This window comes from Homalodisca vitripennis, chromosome 4 (assembly GCF_021130785.1).
Source record: "Homalodisca vitripennis isolate AUS2020 chromosome 4, UT_GWSS_2.1, whole genome shotgun sequence".
In the NCBI taxonomy this organism is placed as follows: domain Eukaryota; kingdom Metazoa; phylum Arthropoda; class Insecta; order Hemiptera; family Cicadellidae; genus Homalodisca; species Homalodisca vitripennis.
The window spans coordinates 192106161-192127038 of record NC_060210.1 but is presented as its reverse complement, the minus strand read 5'-3'; the positions used below and the strand labels follow the sequence as shown (position 1 = coordinate 192127038).

The 20878-nt window shown below is 33.2% G+C and overlaps 1 protein-coding gene across 1 annotated transcript; it reads right to left on the bottom strand.

Annotated features, from left to right (window-relative positions):
- Positions 1-581: 581 nt before the first annotated feature.
- Positions 582-19262, bottom strand: LOC124360833 (protein Spindly-like). The gene is made up of 10 exons (XM_046814775.1): positions 19232-19262; positions 17237-17333; positions 16619-16780; positions 13403-13567; positions 9146-9325; positions 8132-8338; positions 7202-7300; positions 5087-5199; positions 3374-3546; positions 582-949 (listed from the first exon to the last, which is right to left on the bottom strand). The coding sequence occupies exons 2-10, from the start codon at positions 17324-17326 to the stop codon at positions 795-797; spliced, it is 1344 nt and encodes a 447-aa protein (XP_046670731.1). The 5' UTR covers positions 17327-17333; positions 19232-19262; the 3' UTR covers positions 582-794.
- Between the last annotated feature and the right edge of the window lie 1616 nt (positions 19263-20878).

The following is a 20878-nucleotide window of genomic DNA, read 5'->3' as shown; positions in this document are numbered from 1 at the left end:
CGAAAGATAGAGGCAGGAATATGATACATACCTTCATAATGCGCCCAAGAGGCTCACGAAGGAACGACTGTCAATTATCTCAGCAATGTTTAGAATGTGATAGAAAAAGAATAAGTGAATATAGTGTACTGTTTTCAACGGGAAATTGCGTGCGAAGCCGCGGGAAACTGCTAGTTTAATATATTGATAGAGTTGCTTTCCATGTTTTGTCTTGTGTCTCTGGTAAGTGCTGCTACCTAGTGGGAAATATGTGAAATGTTTTCTCATGTTCTAATGACAGTATTTATTCCTTTTGTTTTACAAATCTGTCCGAAACATGGTTTATCACTTCAAATGTAAATTCAATCAACCTGGTAGTCTAAGGCCTACAGAATGAAATAAAGAGAGCAACATGAATTATATGATAATAATTATATTAATGTATCATTGATTAATAAAATACGAGTCATAAGGAAGGAATTATATCAATTCATATTGACGAAAATGTTATCCTATAACAAGTTGGTCTGATAATAATTTTTTATCGGTTTTAAAATATACCAAATAGGTTTATTAACAATATAAAATAATAATACACAATAGAAGTAATAATTACTCTTCATACAAAATATACTTATGAGTAGTGATGCCTATTTAAAATGCAATATGTACAATATATTATTCCACTTCACCTTGAATTGAATGTAATTTCACAATACTCAAAGTGCACACTGTCGAGTAGTAAAAAATTTATTATGAGGCAAAATGAATTAGTCTGTAATTAGTGTCTGAGATGAATGTGGATGAAGTCCTCTTCAGTTTTCTTTATCACTATCCGTCACTTTCTCTTCCGCTACTTTGGTCGCACTATGTTCTTGTATAACCTCTTGAAATTTAACACACTTCTGTTTGTTATACGCTACAGCAACGTCTGTAGCTGGTGGGGAGATTCCATCAACAGTTTCGTTTGCTGAAAAATAAATAACGATTATCTTCAAGACAGGCAGGATTTGAAAAACTAAACGAAACTCATATATTGCGTAATGATTAATTTTTATGTTCTGAAGAAAAGGCACACTGTGTCTCAAAAATAAAATGAACTTTATGGGATTGTTAACCTTTATTTGTGAAGTCCAACATGGTTTTCACTGTTGGCTAAAATATAGTCGATTTGTTAATTTAATTCTGCCCACATTAAATTATGCATTTCATCATTATTTTTTGAAAAGGCCATGGTAATTCTTAGTCTCAATTCTTGAATTTTTAACGCTTTATATTTCAAAAAGTGGTATTTTCAAATCCCCTGACTAAAAATCACATGGTTTTATGTCTGGGGGTATCATCAGGAGATGGCACCACCACACCCAATCCATCACCGAGAGAATCTGTTGTCTAAATTCTATAGAAAATTTTCATCAGTAGATAAACGAACTAGCTCACTAACCATAAAGTGTTTATGTTCCAGTTTCCCATTTGGGATAATTTGTTGCAGAAGTTACAACTTATAAGGTTTTGTTTTAAAATTCCTTGAACACTGAATTATGATAAATTTAACTCACTTGTTACAGTGCAATGTTTAAGGACTGCGTAGAAATGATTGTTCCAAATTCCCAACATCTTCATTTGCAGTTTAGGCCAACCACTGATATTTACAAGGAACATGAAAAAACTTCATAAACTCTATCATAATATGGCAATGTTTAAAATAAGCTAAATTTAACTGTGCCAATGTTATTGGGCTTTAAAATTGTTCATTTGGTTTTTTTGGGGGGGGAGGGTGGGGACACGGTGGCTATAAAAAACTAAACTTGCTATTGGTATCTGTATTTAACTATATAATAAATCATTTAATATTATGCCATGTCACCCTGCTAGTGAAAATATATGGAGAAAATACCGTAAAATTTTTATTTTTTAACTCAATAAAACCATTTTTAAATTAGCATACAATGTGTTACAATACGATTATGTAATAAAACATTGCACATTAATAGTAAACTTCTCCCAGGTGTATAAGGAAACTACATCGAGACGACAAGAATGTTTTCAATGTAGTAGGTGAGCAATATACACTAAGTACATAGCTGATAAGTCTAAGAGTCAAGAGACAATTTACATTCTATGACCACATAACCTCGATTTTTTTTTTATATCAATGTTAGCATGGATGATCCCATTATTGCCACACCCATGTTAATACGTTCCAAACAGCTGCTTCGATACACAACGCATGACACTGAAAATTATACACATTGGCCTCTAGTAGTGTTAATTGAACTACCACAAGTACACAGTAGTACTGTTTAATTTGCTACTAAACTACACTCTGATGGTCAACTAAATAACGGAAGCACATGGCAAAGTTGTACGTGGACATTAGAAACGAACGACTTCATTGCGTTTTTGAAGTTTCTACTGCAAGTTTTTTTTTATTTTTCATTTTTATTGTGGTTCAGCTGGTATGGCAGGAATTATTTGTAATTACATTAAGGACGTTTTGTCAATTGTATATTTGTCTGGATGTGTTGATGTGAATACAGGATGTGGACTCAATTTATCAACCACGACCTGACGTGAGGATTCAAGAGAATCTGATGGCATATTGGTAAATGAAGATATAACTAAAGTTGTTATGGTCGGCGAAAAACACGCTACATTTGCGCTGACTGTGGAGCAGCTCTGAGTGCGGTATATAAACCCTGCAGTAGCCTGTAACAACAACCTTAAAAACTCAAAAATAAATTTTTTTGAGAACTTCTAGAGAAAAGACAATTAACAGGTGGATAAGAGAAGAGTGTGGGTTCCACAAATTGTGATTTCCATGAGATGAAAGCTTTTGCATCCACCAAAGTGGACGTCACATTGCTCTGTAAATTGCTTGCCCTCACACCGAGGGGTTTACACCCTCGTCAACATACCTCCTTCACAAGAGTGCCATTTCTAAGTATTGTTGTGGATTCTTCAGTTATTTCTTTCTTTAGTAAAATAAAGCAAGTTTGCAACAACACTGACTATCTAAACCAGAAATCTATAAATAATAAAACATTTAACAGCTTTATATATAACACAACTAAACAATAAAAACAGATTTTTAAACAATAACATAGAACAGATTAAATACAAAAATACGTCAAACTCTTATATAAGTTCAACCAGTCCGATAACAATTGCTGATTGAAAGTTTATTTGAACGTTATTAACAGCTGATCATTCTGTAACATTATTTTCTCAACTGGATTCTACACACAACCTCTGGTCACATCCATCATAATGGCCAGATACTGCATATTGGTGACTTCTATTTTTCTGCTCTCAAGATTTTCTACAGGACATATAGTACCTTCTACGTTAAAATGTTATTATACAAAATTATCAATTATATGCTGTCAGTTACCAGCTTTTAGCGTATCCAATTGTACTCGTAACTCATCAATCTCGGACTGCATTCTTGACATGGTTCTTTTTAATTTTCGGTTCTCCTTCTGGGAGTCAAACAGTTGATGCCCTTGGGTCACATAATTGGACCCTCTTTGCTCTAATTGTTCCTGTAAAGTTCTAACTTCTTTCCTGAAACAAATAGTAATAAACATACAAATGTTGGAATAAAATGTTATAATAGGCTAGTTTATTTTATTTTCAACTATAACTTTCCAAAACTAAAATAGTAATTTTAAAACATTTATGCTTCAACTGGTGCTTAACTCATTCCTTCTTGACAAAACATTCTTTATTCTAAATTGTTTAATTCTTGGCTAAGAGTTAACGATGCCTATCACTTGAGGCTGGAAAACATGTAATTTTCCTTTGTAAAGTAAAGTAAAGATGTCTTATTTTATCAGGCGAAGTTAGGGCTAAGTAGCCCTCTCCAACACTTAATCTGGGGCAACGGTTTAAAGGTGACCCGAACCATCACCATCGGCAAGGCAGGCTTTATAGATGTGAAGTTTCTTTCTGTATGATTGTTTATAAATCTATCTGTCCGCAGGACATGAAATGAGCTACAGATTTGAAATTTTTTAAGCAAGCTCAGTAAAGCCCAATAAGTGGTGTGATGTACTCCTCCTACCTTGTTAGAAGATGGAGGAAATCAGCAAAAATATATTTTGAAGTAGGAAACCACTGTACATTGAGATTCCCGATTGTAATAAGCTTTGTTTGTGAACTAACATGATGATCTCAAGTTTGTAGATAGCTGCTGGATTAAAGGATGAGCTTGTACTTCATTCACCATCTCACATGGTTACATCTCATCTTTCATCTCACAGACCAAACTCAAATCTCCTAGAGCATTTAATGATTCACTCGAATGTACTCATTCAAATTCAGCTGTTTAATGTTGCTCTGTTCCACAGTTGCCCTTCCTCATGTTCTGTAAGGATGATGTAAGGATGGCTATGCTCCGGACCAAAATGCACTTTGATCAGCAATATTAAACCATTTCAAGGATACACATGCAGGGCAAAACCAGAAATCCAAATTCCCTATTGAGCTAATACATAACTCTATAAAATCTTTATGGAATGATTTAGACACTTTTACAGTTGATTACAAAACTCTACCCATTATAATTGTGGCACAACAGCCCCAAAGTCTGATTTGGTGTGAAACAATTTTAAATACAAATCTCATAATACATCCACAAACAACATTTGGCAAGGCTTCGTAAGACCTAAAGCAATCTGAAAATATGACAATCATTCCAGATCACTCAATATAGATAAATCTCCAGATACTTGGTACATCCTTCGTCCTTAATGAACTCATCACTCAACACTAAAGCAGATAAACTACTTCTCAATCTTGCTGTCCGAGATGAAAATTCATAAAAAGGGTTTATAGAGTCATTTGTATAAAGATTCAATTCAGAACTTTCTAAACTACGCTGCTTAAGTCAACAAGTGCCTGAAATTGCAGCTCTTTTTTAATCTAGATAAAAAAACAGTTGTGTCATATACATACATTTTTGTATTTGTTATGTAATCTTTCCATGTTTGAGTAACTTTTATTGCCGAGAACATTTTATAAGTAGTAATTAAACACAATCTCAATAAACTGTTGAAAACCGAGAATTTTTTTAAACTGAATTCAAACTAAAAACTGAGTTTACCTAGTGTTCTCTATAGTGGTGCTGCACCACTGTAGCTGAGTGCTGAATTCACCAGAGAATACAATAGGTTGATCGTTCCTCTGCTGCAATGTTCTTAAGTCTTTCTCAAGTTCCTTAAACAATAACGACACTTTAGAACAACAATTGTTTATTAATCTTCACATACACTTTAAGGATCACATTCATTACAAAGTAGAACACATTTTGTAACTAGTATAAATGGCTAGACAAAGCTCAGCTTAACCCTAGCAAATTTACTTTTTACAAACGATACCTCAAAAAAGAAATCTATTACAAATAAATACTATTGAAAACAATAATAACAGTTCAAATAAAAATCACGATATTCAAACAATCAATAAAGTAACACTTTATTAATTAAAACTAATTGTGCTTTACACTTTATTAATTAGGCCTTAAAACTATCTAGAGGCCAACTCCATATTTAGTTGTTTGAACATGGTGATTGTTAAGTGGAAGCTAATGGCATACATGATGAGTAACTGTAAAATACAAACTTGTGTATATCTCACAACAGCATGGTTGAAAGAGTCCATTTTATGAGAGAAACCTAGAAGAGTTGAAAGCTGAAATAAAGGGTGATTCAAAAAGAGCGCCGATTTTGATATATCAAATTAAGAGATTTATTTTAATGAAAATCTGAAATCAAATACATAAATATGTTCATCTAACCTTCCGATTTCATGTATGAAAAATAATGTCATGCATGTGTCCTCCTCTGCTACGCTGGCACGCAACAACTCTGTCCATGAAATTAGCCATGACTGCACGACAAGTTTCCACTTCAATTTGGCCGACAACTCGTCGAATTTCTTCCTTCAACTCACTGATGGTTCGGGGTTTATTGGCATAAACTAATGACTTTAGATAACCCCAAAGATGAAAGTCACAAGGTGTTAAGTCACACGACCTTGGTGGCCATTGATGGTCGGAATTACGAGAAATGACGCGATCATGAAAGCGGTCACGGAGCAACACAATTGTTTCACGGGCAGCGTGGCAGGTTGCACCATCCTGCTGAAACCACAACTGGTCAATGTCTATGTTATCCAAATGAGGCCACAAAAACTCCCTAATCATCGTACGGTATCGGTCTCCATTCACTGTCACAGCTTGCCCTTCCTGATCTTCAAAAAAATAAGGGCCGATGACGCCGCCCGACCGACCAAAAGCCGCACCAAACTGTCACTCGTGGACACATTTCCCTTTCGTTAATCATGCGAGGGTTTTCTGAACCCCAGATACGGCAGTTCTGTTTATTAACAAATCCATTCAATTGGAAGTGCGCTTCATCACTGAAGATGATATTCATTGCGAAGTTTTCTTCCTCCTGCGAATTTCTCAATACCCAACCAACAAACTGTCGTCTCTTCTGGTGATCTGCCACTTTCAATTGTTGCGTCAGCTGAATTTTATAGGGGTGATATTTGAGATCATACCGAAAAATTCTCCGTACAGAAGAACATCTTCAACCCAATTGTTGAGAACGGCGACGTATTGATTTCGCTGGGACAACAGCCACACTGTCACGAACCACCTCAATGTTCTGTTCAGTTCGGGCACAACGACGACGTCCAGAACTTTTGAGGTCGACTGTTGAACCCGTTTCTTGAAACTTTTTCATTAGTCTGCGAACTGTTGATTCATTCGGTGCTTCATTACGTCCTAGAGTACCGCGAAGTCGCCTAACAGTAGCCGCATAACTCTCTCCACTCTGATAAAACGTTTTCACTATTAACACTCGTTGCGCACAAGTAAACTTCTCCATGGTTAGACACAGAATGCACTAATGAGAGAAATATCAGCTGCATCAACAATCGGAATGTAGTCAGAAATAGAATAAAGGTCAAACATTGTTGCCAACCGATAAAATAAAATTTACCGGTCTTTTCAAAACCGGCGCTCTTTTTGAATCACCCTATATTTACTTCTTAGCTCAACCTTATGGATTTAATAGGGGAAAAGGGTAGCTGTCTGAACAAAGTTGAAGTTTTAATCCACAATACTTAAAAATTGTGCTGTATTGCGACAAGGATTTGTAGAACACAAAAGACATTTACGCTAATTACAATTGTAAACATATTTTGTACTTACTGAAACTCTCTCTTTATAAGTATGAATAAGATGAGAATAATCTCGAAGAATGTTCTTATCATCATCTTTTTCTTCTCTACGAATTTTAACAATCTCCAACTGAAAAACAAAAAATTAAAATTAATCTAAAGGAAATTTTTTAATTTTAATATTAAATTACGAGTTTCCTTGCTGCCAAACTTTAAACAAAAAATAACTTCTTTACTATCAAATTAATGAAAACTGTCACATTTTTACTTCTTTTTATTTAGTTTTGCATCCACATTTCCTACATGTGTCAAATCCTATCAACATCTGGCTAAAAACAGAGAGAAAAAAATAAAACACTTTTTAAAAATAACAGGTACTACTAATTTATTGATTAAGGAATTTAATGAATATCTTGATTTGCTGATATATTAATTATAACTACATAGTGTCTATGTAATGACAAATAATTCCCTCTCTTTCAGTTTCCGATAAAGAAAATAAGGCTAAAATAAGGTTTTTATTTCTTATGGAAGGATAAAATTCTTGTAAATTTGTTCATTTGTTGATTTTACAATGGGTGATATGCTAGAGCAAACTCCCCAAACTTGTCCAACAATCCACAGAAAAGATAAAACACGTCTCACTGAAATATGGTTAGCAACATGATCCATTGGCCAGACTCCCATTTATCGGACTCAGAGCAACGCCAGCAAATCTTTACTAAGTAACGTCAGGATAATATAACATATATATTGTTAAAAGGTACCCAATCACACATATGCATTGTTTGTGTAACATATCTGACGGAAATATCTAAATATTAAATAATTTATACACAAAAGAAAGAGTTTTATGGTGTAATGGTAGCATTTTAGTCCAGCAAGTGAGATATCCATTTCATGCCACGGAATAGTGAGTATTTTTGTTCATAAATCTTTATTTTCATTGTATATATATTACCTTTAATTTGTTGTTTTCAACTTGTTTTTGGCTGAGCACTTTTTTAAGATTTAAGTATTTCATTTTTAACAACTCTCGCTGAGCAGCAACTTTCTGTCGGTTTTCTTCCACCTCAGCGAATAGAGAATTGCCTCTTGGAGCATTTGTGTCAGCAGCCTTCAGAACTTGCATTTCAGTGCTCAGTAATGCTTTCTCTTCTCTGACACTCTGGAAGAGACCAAACATCAATTCCACTAAATATTCAAATCTGTACAAATCTCAGACATTTATAATAAATTATGTATTATTATAACATTCTTTATTAATAAATGATAAAATTTGTCAAATGCTAATTTTAAAAATAAATAGTATACATTTTTTGAGCCAGGAGAGGAAATTAAAATCTGTTCAAATACTAATGATCACATGTGTGATAATTCTAATTGTTTTACCAACTACCAGTGTGGTTTACTTAAATTTAACATAAATTATTTACAGATAATTTTAAACATGCTTTTGCCACCTGCTATTTTTTACCATTTAAATCAGTTGACTATAATCCAGGTGCACCAATTCCTCTCCTTTTTTAAGAACTACAATCAAAGTAAAGTTCTCAAGACATTTACATTTATCTAATTATCCTGAGAAAATACATAAAGGCCTTTATTCTTATAATATTTTTAACATATCTGATTTTACATCTTTTCTGAATGTGGAATAAACATAGTGAATTGAAATAACAAACCACAACATATTCAGAAAGTAGTAACTAAATAAAATTTTAGACTGCTCTAATCCCCATTATAAAATTAAATTTTATTTTAATAGTAAATTATAATTATTTTTATTACTGTTTCTTAATAATATATACCCATAGAGATGGATATTCTAAAATAACATTAACATTACAAAGTATAATTAATACAAAAATATCTACAATTTAACTAATAAAGTAAAGTTATATGAGTATGGCCCCCATTTCCCAAATACTAAAACTACGTACTAACATTTATATTAAGTTACCTATAAACCTACCTCAAGAGATGTTTTGACATTTTGTAGATCGTTAGTTTTCTGCTGAAGATGCTCCTTAATTTCAGTTAATTCATCTTGCAATATTTGCCTTTCACGTTTCAGCTGACAAATAGCATCTACCAATTCACTATTTTCTTCTACAAGTTTGTTAATTTTAATTTGTGAATCCTCTTGCTCTGACTAAAAATACAAGTCATGATTAAAAAAGGCTTTGGTTAAACTATTATACAAAACAGACAAAGTTTGATTTATCTTAAAATTGGTTATCAACTGATACATCTGGAGGAGAACTAAAAAAATAATTACCAAATAAGTATTTTCTGTCATTTTTAATTCAGGAACAAATTATAATAATAAGTTTCCCTCCTCTAATATTACAACACAACACAAACATGGAATATCTCGTAGACATATATTGAACTGAAACACTAACAATGTCAACAGACTTGTTAGTACAAATCTAAACAGCTAAATAAAACATGTAAATTTAAACAAAACATTGAAATTTAAAATAAAACAAACCTGATGTATGTTGGAAAATTAACCTTATTATTTCGTTAATTTTTATAGGCATATGTCGTGCATAATGACAACCACATCTGAATGTGTGTTTTGCCAGTGACAGACACCAGATAGCACCACCATTCGGAACTAGCACTGCACCATACAGAACTAGCACCGATCCATAAAGAATAGAATAGAATAGAATATTCTTTATTGCACATATTCTTGGAGAACAGGGCAAAAGTCATGTTTATGTTACAATTGGTGTATGAGTTAGTGTTTGTCAAAAATTGTGTGTTCTACATTGAACAAATTCTTGGATGGTGTAAATTGGTCGCTCCAGTAGCCAGTTTCTCAAGGAGGCTTTGAAGTTCTTTTCTGGCAGTCTTCTTAGGGATTCAGGTAGAATGTTGAAGAACATTGCTCCTCGATAAGAAGGTTTCCTCTCAAATAAGCTGAGATGATGTTGATTTAGGAGAAAGTTGCTCCTGTGTCTGGTGTTATAGGAGTGTCCGTCTCCAGTCCTTGCTTGCCCTGATTTGATTGTATAGAGGATTGTCTCTTGGATGTAGAGTCCTACTACAGTCAGAATTCTCAGTTCTTTGAAGGCTGTTCGGCATGTGTCAAGTGGTCCTAGTCCTTTTAGAGCTCTAATTGTCCTTTTTTGTAGAACCAGCACCCTTTGGAGATTTGAGACTGTCGTGCCTCCCCAGGCTATCAGGCCGTATCTCAAGTGAGATTCAAACAACGAGTAGTGTGCTGTCATAGCTACATCAGTGTTGCTGATTTGTGCAATTCTCCTTATTGCGTAAAGACTGCTTATTTAGTTTTTGACAGAGCTGGTTGATGTGTGGTTCCCAAGATAAATTTCGGTCCAAGGTGAGTCCTAAATATTTTCCGAATTCTATTGTAGTTACTTCTGGGAGACCATGATAGTTATTTTGAGTAGCTGTAAAAATTAGTTGTTGGGTTTTTGATTCATTTAAAACCAAGTCATTTAGGTTGCAATATTGTTTAGCCATATTGAAAGCTACAAAGGAGTCAATGTCTAGTTGATCTTTGTTTTTGTTTGCTACAATAAGGGCTGTATCATCGGCGTACATTACCATTTCACAATAGTTTTGAAGGTATTCTGGAAAGTCGCTAGTCAGAAGGATATACAAGACGGGTCCAAGAACAGAGCCTTGCGGCACTCCTCTGCTTACTGGTAGTGGTTCAGATTTTACTTTTTTGACCGTGTTGTGTGTAGTGTAAGTAATTTCCACAATCTGTGTCCTATTGCTGAGGTAGCTCTTGAACCAGTCTATTTCTTTGTCAATGATTCCCAGAGTTTGCAGTTTTTTTTTAATGAGCTTGTGGTCTAGACAATCGAAGGCCTTGGTAAAGTCCAAAAGTATACTTGTGGCTATATATCCTGCTTCCAATTTATCAATGATGGTTTCAATTAGTTGGACCAGTGCTGTTGCTGTAGATCTGTCTTTTACAAAACCATCTTGTCTCAGAGTAAGAAGGTGGTGCTGTTTGAGATGGTCCAGTAGTCTAGTTAGCACTACTCGCTCCAGGATTTTGGAAAAAGTGGAGATAAGTGAGATTGGCCGATAACTGGTGGCTTCATCAGTTGCTCCAGTTTTATATTTTGGATAAATTTTTGCGAGTTTCAACACGCTGGGAAAAGTCCCTTGTAAAAGTGATTTGTTTATAATAGTTGTTAGTGGAGTGATAATTTCATGTTTGCATTGTTTGACCAAATTTAGAAGATATTTCATTGTCTCCTGTTGATGTTTTTGATTTTAAGGTGTCTATGATGTTTCCCACTTCTATTTCATTTGTCTCTTGGAAAATTAGTCTTGGTATTTGGGGTATGTAATTTGGTTCTATTGTGTGTGTTGTTCGTTGTTCATTTCCTTTGGTATCAAGTGTTCTGTCAGCAATTGTAGCAAAGAAGCTATTTAAGTAATTGGCAATGTCTATTGGAGAGTCTGCTGCGTAGTCCTGTATGTTTAAGCGTTCAAGTTGAGTTTTTTCTAATCTCTCTTTTCTTTCATTATTAATCACTTTCCACATGGCTTTTGATTTGTTGTCAGATCTTTCAATGTAGGAGGAGTTAAGCTGTTTTCTTAGTGTTTTTAGTTTTAAGTCGTAGGATTTTTTCCTTTGGGCTGTTTCTTTTTTGTCGTCAGGATGGCCCGTAATGTGTTCTCGATTTAGTGCCTCTAAGTATGCGTTTTTTAGCGCCTGGCTTTCATCATCCCATATATTCTTGGTGGGATTTCTTTTATGTTTTACTATTTTGAGAGGGCAGGCTATGTTCAATGCAGATTGGAGGATCCCATGAAACGCTTTATAAGCAGCATCCACATTGTCTGTGAGCATAACTTGTGACCAGTCCTGTGCTTGTAGATTATACCTCAGTTCTTCTACGGTTCTTGTGTTAAATTGTCTTCTGTATGATTGTGTCTGCGTGGGGCTTGTCATGTTTGTAGAGATAAAGCATAACTGGGCAGTGTGATCTGAGAGGCCTGTTTTTAGCACTCTGGTTGATATTTCAGTTTCGTTAATGTTTGTGCATATGAAATCTATAGAAGTCTTGCTGTGACTGGTTATTCTTGTAGGGGGTAGGTGAAGTCTGCTCAGTCCATAGCCGTAAATCATATCGCCAAGTTTCTTCTGTCGTTGCTTGCCACCAGGTTGTCTACATTGACATCCCCTATTACGAGTACCGGGTTTTTAAAAGATGTTATTTTGTCCAATTCAGATTATAAAATATCTAATGCTTCTTCCAAGTTGCTACTAGGTGGCCTGTATAAACCTAAAAGGTGCAAGAATCCTTGTTTCATCTCAATTTTCAGAAGGATGGTTTCACATATAAGTTCTGATGTGGTTCCTGATAAGGATATTACTGTAATTTTATTTTTAAGGTTTAAGTTTGCAAAGACAGCCACTCCATCTTTTCTGTGTTGTTGTCTATTAAAGCTGCCTATAAGTCTGTAGCCAAGGATTCTAGTGCTCTCCAGCTTTTCGTTGTTTAAGCCATGCTCAGTAAGTATTAGTAAGTCTGGTTTGTTGTTGTGGAGAAAATGAGCAAGTCTGTCAGCCAAGAACTAGCACCGATCCATAAAGAACTAGCACTGAACCATACAGAACTAGCACTGCACCATACAGAACTAGCACTGAACCATACAGAACTATCACTGCACCATACAAAACTAGCACTGCACCATACAGAATTAGCACCGAACCATACAGAACTAGCACTGCACCATACAGAACTAGCACCGTACCATAAAGAACTAGCACTGCACCATACAGAACTAACACCGAACCATACAGAACTAGCACTGTACCATACAGAACTAGCACTGTACCATACAGAACTAGCACCGAACCATACAGAACTAGCACTCCACCATACAGAACTGGTGCTATCAGGTTGCCTGACAAAGGTCTCTATAAATTGTGAAACATATTTCGATAACATGCATTAAATAACCTTTCTTCCTCTTTTTGTCCATCTTGTTCTTAATACACAAAAAATTGCAAGACACAATGATCTGTACGTAATCCATTTACAAGAATAGAAACTGAACACAGCTGAGGCAATGTAGAAAAATTAGGAACTTTAAAACTGTCTACGAGTTGTTAGACTTTTATGCCTACCACTTCTCTTGTTTGTATTATCATGAGTATGACCAATCCAATCACTACACTTATAATATTTTACATGTTATAATATAATTAACCAAAACCACTTACCACTAACTTTTGTATTTGCTCTGTTAATGCAGTTATTTCCTCTTCATTGGGAGCACTCAGTACTTTTTCTTCATTATTAACTTTATTTTTGCTCTCACTTATTTCTATTTTTAACATCTGATTATTTAATTTCTCCTCTTCCAATAAAGATTCTAGTTTTAGCATCTGAAACATAGAGTAAAATAATGTTTATATAACAAATGCACGCAGGTGCAAAAAATAATTGTTTACTAAATAGTAATAAAAAAACTATAAAGGTGGTATCTTTCCAGTACCAACAGCTAGTAACAGACCTCTGCCATATAACACTGCTTATCACGATTCTACTACCAGACACATGTACTACAAGGGGTTACTAGTATGGTGTATCTGAATTTCTTCAAAATAAATGCATGTCGAATGTGCATTGTCCAGGAGCCAAAGCCAATTTCCATTGAGAAAAAGCACATAACCCAGTTTTTCATAACTAAACAACAAAGAGATTTCCCATCAAAAAGAAATTTATTAACAGATATATTACTTTTGGTAAAGGTCGAAATGGGAGAATATCAAAAGTACTTTTTTAAATTTGAGGTTCCTCTGAATAGCAAATCCATAATGGAAGAATAGAAAATAGAAATACCATACTTAATGCAATCTAATTCAGTAAATTAATACATTTAAAATAAAATTTTGGTAAGTAACTAAAGATAATTCCAATCTTGGAACATTTTAATTACAAAACCTCATAGCCAAAGAAACCAGTCACACTGAAATCTAATGACAAGGAAAGTATAGAGATAATAAAGAAAATAATTAAATACAAGGAACTTTAATAACATAAAATAAGGCAAATTATAGTCCAATATTTCATATTAAGATGGGCTCTCTATAAAGATCATTTATATAAAATGTTTAGTTTTACTTAATAAAAAGTATACAGACTAATCTCTTTCTTTAATTATATAACAATAATGAATTTTCTTAGTATATTCTAACTTTATAATACATTCATAATTCAACAACAAATACAAGTTTAAATTATGGAAGTAAGTAAGGTAAATTTAAAAAAACTGCAAATGTGTATTTGTGCATACTATGTGTAACTTTTAAAGCACATTTACTTGTTTTATTAATATCTAAAAATGTTGACTGTAGGCTCCAAAAATCTACTGTGTCACTCCCTACAGTAGAAACAGCATTATAGTAAAAGGGATTTATAATAATCTCAGATTTTTTTAAATATTTCAAATTCACAAAAATAAGCAGCAAATAAAGTAGAAGACTCGGTTGCTCCACCGTACTTTGGGATCGTGTCAGCCAACATCTTAGTGCACTCAATTGTGCACCTGGTGAGAGAATGAGAATACCTCTTCACCTAGATTGCACCATTTTTTGTAGTCTGGGTGTCTCTGATGTCAAAACAATGCGGAGGGGGGATTCATTTTGAACTACTTCGTTCTTTGTCGCAGACTATTTTTTTTTATCCTTTCAGACAAACATAACTTCTGATTTCAGAAGTCAAGTCTGAAACAGTGTTAGATTTCAGATGCTGCACTTAAGAGGAAGCTAAACTAATCTGGAGCTAAACTCAAAATTCGAATTTTCCAGATGTTATGGCAGAGATCTGACAATAAAATATACAAAAGAGATCTATTCAATATCATTGTAGGTGTACTTTTTTAACACATTCAGGAACAGACAATCAACATAAAATGTGATTCTCAAATATTGGCGGAATTTCAAAACATGGGCATTGAAGACTCTTAGTTGAGTTATCTTCCTGTTTATCCACAAGTTACTTTTGACACTGCAAAGTTGTTGATGCAATTTTCATCCACACACCTGGGTGTGTCTGGATTTTCAAAATTGGCTTATTTAAAGTTAATATTTCGAGCAAGACTGGACGTCAAAAGTTACCTGTGAAGTGCTTTGTCACAGTTACAACCATATATTTTAAAAATTGCAAAGAACAAACAATGCCAGCCTTCTAAGTTACAAAGTTACTATATGATAACATCATTAACTAGATTTTGCAGATTTAATGAAACAATATTTTTTTGTTTCAAAACAGATTGATTTTTTTTTTACTAACTAGCGGCGGGTAGGGTACGATAAGCGGACCCGGTTTTTTTATATCGAAATTGGCAAACGATATTACTTAATCATAACCATCGATATAATCAATCGATACTGATTAATTATTTTGAACAATTAACTATAATCTATATCAACAGCTGTAAACACTTTCAAATAATACACGTAAGGTAATAATATTTCAATTTTACATAAGTAACATTTTATATTAAAAATGGCAGTCAATTTTAGAAAACTGCATGACATTGTTTTGAAAGATGATGACATACTTTTTCATGGCTTCAACATGTTGGACTCGTACCGAAAAACCCATTGTGTGAAATTTGTGAGAAAGAAACAAATGTAACTTTGAGAGGAGCAAATATGGTCGTCTTCAGTTTTCCTAATTTTGGTTATAATAATTTGTTTCATCACTGTAAATATTAAATTCATATTTTAATTTAAAACATATGATTGTTATTGAGGACTATACATACTTTTATATCGATTGATTGTCTAGGATTTGAGATGTGAATATATGTATTGATGATTACCTTCTTTGATATAAAAAAACCGTGTCTGCTTATCGTACCCTACCCCTAGCGGCAAGAGTAGGCATAGAATTTATGTTCAAAAATATATTGGAGAAAATAATTAAATTTTGTAATAATTTATCAAATATTTAATTTTACAATAATATGCAAGTCTAACCTATACCTTAACCTAAAATTGAAATTTTACTACATGTGTTAACCACATAAAAGGTGATGTTGGTAGAGGGGAGGTGTAACGAAATGTCAGTGTACTTAGGGAAGCACAAAGCCTGAAAAGTTGAGAACCCAGCTCTATGGAATTTGTCAACTATAAAATGTATCCCCAGATGTTTCTGATAAAAAAATCACTCTAGATAATTGCAATTCTTTCACTTTAGGAAAGAATTTAGTAATTTAATAATTGGTATTATTCCACTCTCTTACTCTAGAAAGAATTTGTTAAAGATACCTGTACACAGTATGTTGATTACAGTACACATGCCACCTACAGTAGATCCTCACATTTGATACAACAGACTCCAACTCGTTTTGTGTAGACTTTAGTTTTGATTGGTCTTACAATCATTACATTATTACAGTACACATGCCACCTACGGTAGATCCTCACCTTTGATACAACAGACTCCAACTCATTTTGAGTAGACTTTAATTTTGATTGGTCATCACTTCTTTGGCCACTAAAAAACGACAGTTCACTTTCATATTCTGATGTTACTTTCTCCATGACTTCAACTTTCCTCTTCAGTTCATGGTGTTCTTGATAAAGTGCCTTGAACAAACGTCATATAGTAATAATTTCTGTAGACTTCTTAATTTACAAATATATTTCAATAATTACAAGGTAACTAAACACACAGATAGACATATTCTTTATTTGCAAATTTTGTGAGAATTGCAACACCTTCAAGAGACTAAAATAATAATACAGGGTTTATTTTATGTGTTAGTCCTCCAGTGTAAGAATTCATCCAGAACATAGAAAGGTCAGCTAACACTAAACATTGTAAACCTTGTTTACTTTTCATTTCTTGTTTTAATACATCGTTATATTTTATGACCATTTTAAAAACGACAATTTAGTTTAAATATTAAAGGATGATAAAGAAGTCTTTTTCTTTCTTTAGTGTAAGAAGCCTTTGTGCATTAATACATACATACATTAAAAAGAAGGATTATGCCTAAGATTTTTTTAATACAAGAAAAAGATTCCATTGTCATAACTCACCTCATATTTTTCTTGCATCAAAATCAAGTCTCTTGCTTTGGCTTCACAATTTACACATGACGTTGACAGATCCATTGAAAAATCTTCCATTTTATCCCTAAAACACGATTTAAAATGTATTATTTCCCAGTTACTTTAACTTGGTTGGACACAAACCGGTCATTCTATTTGAGGATAATGCTCCCACATGGTGCGATAGATCTAATAATGTTGATTTAATTTAAACATTGTGTTAGTTCTATGACATTTACACATCTTACTCTGAAACAAACCAACGGTCAAATACGATACTTTTATGAAGATAAAGTAAATTTAATTATTAAATTATATCTGGGCACATTTACACTAAATGAAATATCATGTATTTGGTAATTAATTAAATATAAAAATAAATAGAAGTTTTAGATGTCAAAAAATAAGAATTCTTTCCAACTTGATAACGACACCAAATTTCAACAAATATTACAATAATCACACTTTTAACATACCTATAGACTTTTGGAGTAAAATTTTGCAGTCTTAAGTTTCACCGAAGTAGGCTAGACCTATAAGTTAACAATTATGTAGACTTCAACTTGACTTATAAAATTATTATGAATAGATAGAAACATTATTATTCCACACTCAAAACACTTTCTCATTGATTACGGTGGCCTAGACATGAGATGAAGCAACTCCTACCTGAATAAAATGTTGCAAGAGATATTGTGCTTACATGCAGACAATCAAACATTTTCATCACAAATTTCCTAGGCTACAAGGAAACTTTTGAAAATGTAGTCCTTGTAAGTCTACATTGAAGCATGTCAGTATTTTCCTATGTGGTTTTGTGGCCAAGGATATCCACAAGTCAGTCCTAAACTAGCCTTTTGGTTAACCCTCAGGACCACAGGCAGCATTCTGCCTAGCCTACAGCAAGTAGGTATGATTATAGATACTATCACACTTGTGAGGCTCTATAAAATTATCTATAAATGTTCTATAGCAGTTAATATGGGCTTATTCATTAAGGATTTCATTTTCACTAATGTCAAGCCCAATACAAACTAATCTTAGACAATTAATTCTTATAGAAGAAACAAAGTAGTCAATTAAGGATGATCTTTTACATGTGATTGGTGTTATTTCTTACCTATTTGAAATGTATTTAGCTTTAGATGTTATTTATAGGGAATTGTTGTTCTATTTCAAAAGGACCTTTATTATGTTAACCCTGGAGTTGGCAGTCATTCATTTTTGAACGAGGCAGACCACCGTAAATAGCTCTGTTTTCAAAGTCTATGTCTTTTGTACTAGTTAGGCTATTTACTGTATGTTGAAAATGTATGATACAGAAGTGTTAGTATTTTGCCAGTAAACATATCAATGATTGGTTTTGAACCTATCCCATATTTTGAAATAGGCCTAAGTTGGTGTAAGTAATAGGTTACCAAATAACTTTTTGTTGTAACACCCCCATACAACAATATATTTCCTGAATCTATACATTTTTTTACTTTTCAGTTATGTTGGAATTATCAATTTTACATATAACATAACTGTTTGGAATTAACATATTACATAATTATAAAAACACATAAGTGAAGATAGTTTAGAATAAGTACTTGTAAATGGAGCAAAAATAGCGTGCCGTTACAGGATTGTTAGCTGCCGGCTCCAGTTATTTCAGTACTTTTGACATTTTTCTTAACTTACTTAACTTCACTGTTGTCATACACATCTATAGTGTCCCTTATATGTTTTAAACCATTTGTCTCATTAAAACAAACTACTAAAGTTAATTTGCATATTGCTAAAATAGATGTACAGATGAAAATATAAACTAGGTATCAGAATTACGGAAGAAAATATGAAGGGCTGAAATGTTGGGATACATACTACCGAAATATCAAATAGTCGAGTTCTCAACACTTCACTTTAATATCAATCTAAAACAATGTATAAAGAGCCATGTGATACATTGCTGTTTACAGAGTTAATCTAATTTTACTTACTTGTTAAATTTCTTTTATGTTTAATCGAGTTTTAAAACCAAGACACTCACAAGTCACAACACAACCGTTTGCTGTAGTTTTCATAAATTTGAAACGTACATGTTTACCAACGACAACAGTTGCGCTGAAAATTCCCACATCTAAGCTTTTATCATAATTTCCCTCTAAGTCATAATTTTCAGATTAATGCGTATTGGTGTATCTTATCTTTGACCGCGTTACTGTCTAATGCCGTCCTATACCAAAAAACAGTTCAAAACTAAATACCACAAATTTAAAGTAGTAGACTAAAATAAAAACATTATACGTTTTATATGGACAACCAAAGACATAATTTAATAAAAAATATATTTTTACATAACAATACCACAATCATGTTTTTTAACTTAAAGTTGGCCAGAAGAATTCGTTAAAACTGGACACGTATTTATAAAATAAACAAGTGTGTGCCTACAAATAATAGATATCCCTGCTACAGTAACCAATTTAAAACCACTCATGACAATACAGATGTATTTCGTAAGAATAGTAGCTAAAGGAAATAAATGTGATTCATCTTGGCCAATATTTAGATCATTAATGATATTACCAATAAGACATATGTAGGTATGTTTATAAAGTTACGAAGGTTTTTTTTTTTTTTTTTTTTTTTTAATTGAGGTAGGAATAGTTATAATTATTATAATTATAAAAGAAAATTACGAAATTCTGATAATGTAGCTATATCTAGACCAAAAACCTTTTTTCCTTAAAACATACATTTTTAGCCCCTCTGATATTCAATAGATTGCCTAACGAAATTTTAGATACTTTACGAATATTTATTAGAAATCTCAAAGATTGGTTAGTCATAGTACAAGATATAAATTCATTGTTATTTGAAATCATGGTTAACAAAAATTACTTCTATAATTACAGTGACTACGGGTCCCCACGTTATGTACGATTTTGCTACGGTCCCACGTTGCTGTGCCTATTCTGTACGTTTCAGGCCCCCGTTGGCTGTACGATTTTGCTACGTTCCTTTGTTGTTCCAATTTTCTCACAATCGGTATTCAAAGTGTGCTGCCCCTCATGGTTGTGCGACTTGCTTATGTTGGCTAACTCATATTGTTCCAAGTTGATATTTAACTAACTTTCAATGTCTTTACAAAAGTGTAGTTTGTATTAATGAAAGTAGGCTACACGTTATATCACTAGCACTTGGGTCTATATTATCTCAGGTTTTTTAAGTAGGTTGAATAATCAAACTTAATACTACCCTTTTGAAAGTTCTGATCAATATGATTGTTTATAATCATTAATAAAGTTCACAAAATATTCACTGTTCTTACCAATCACTTTGAATCGAATAAGTTTTGAAAGTAATATTATTTAATTTTAAAGCTATTATTCTGTACTTACCACATTTCTTTGTAGATGGGATTCTCAATGAAAGACAAAGCAAGACTTTGACGTGCATGTATGTTTGTATTTATATTATACTGTCTAATTCTACTCATCGTTTGCGAAGGGGGGGGGTCCCTAAACACCAACATCCCCATCCGAAACTTTATTACATAATTCAAATAAAAGCATGGAGCAGTAGAAAAAAGGACAGTTTCAAATTATTCTTGTCTACAAACAGTAAATTGATTGATGTGATTGA

Bases quoted from the DNA above. Each gene is read 5' to 3' on its own strand.
- LOC124360833 (XM_046814775.1), bottom strand. From the start codon at position 17,326: ATGGAAGATTTTTCAATGGATCTGTCAACGTCATGTGTAAATTGTGAA. The intron at 13,568-16,618 runs GTGAGGATCTAC...TCTATGTTTCAG, and splicing joins TGGAGTCTGTTGTATCAAAG to ATGCTAAAACTAGAATCTTT. The intron at 7,301-8,131 runs GTAATATATATA...TTTGTTTTTCAG, and splicing joins TTGAAAACAACAAATTAAAG to TTGGAGATTGTTAAAATTCG.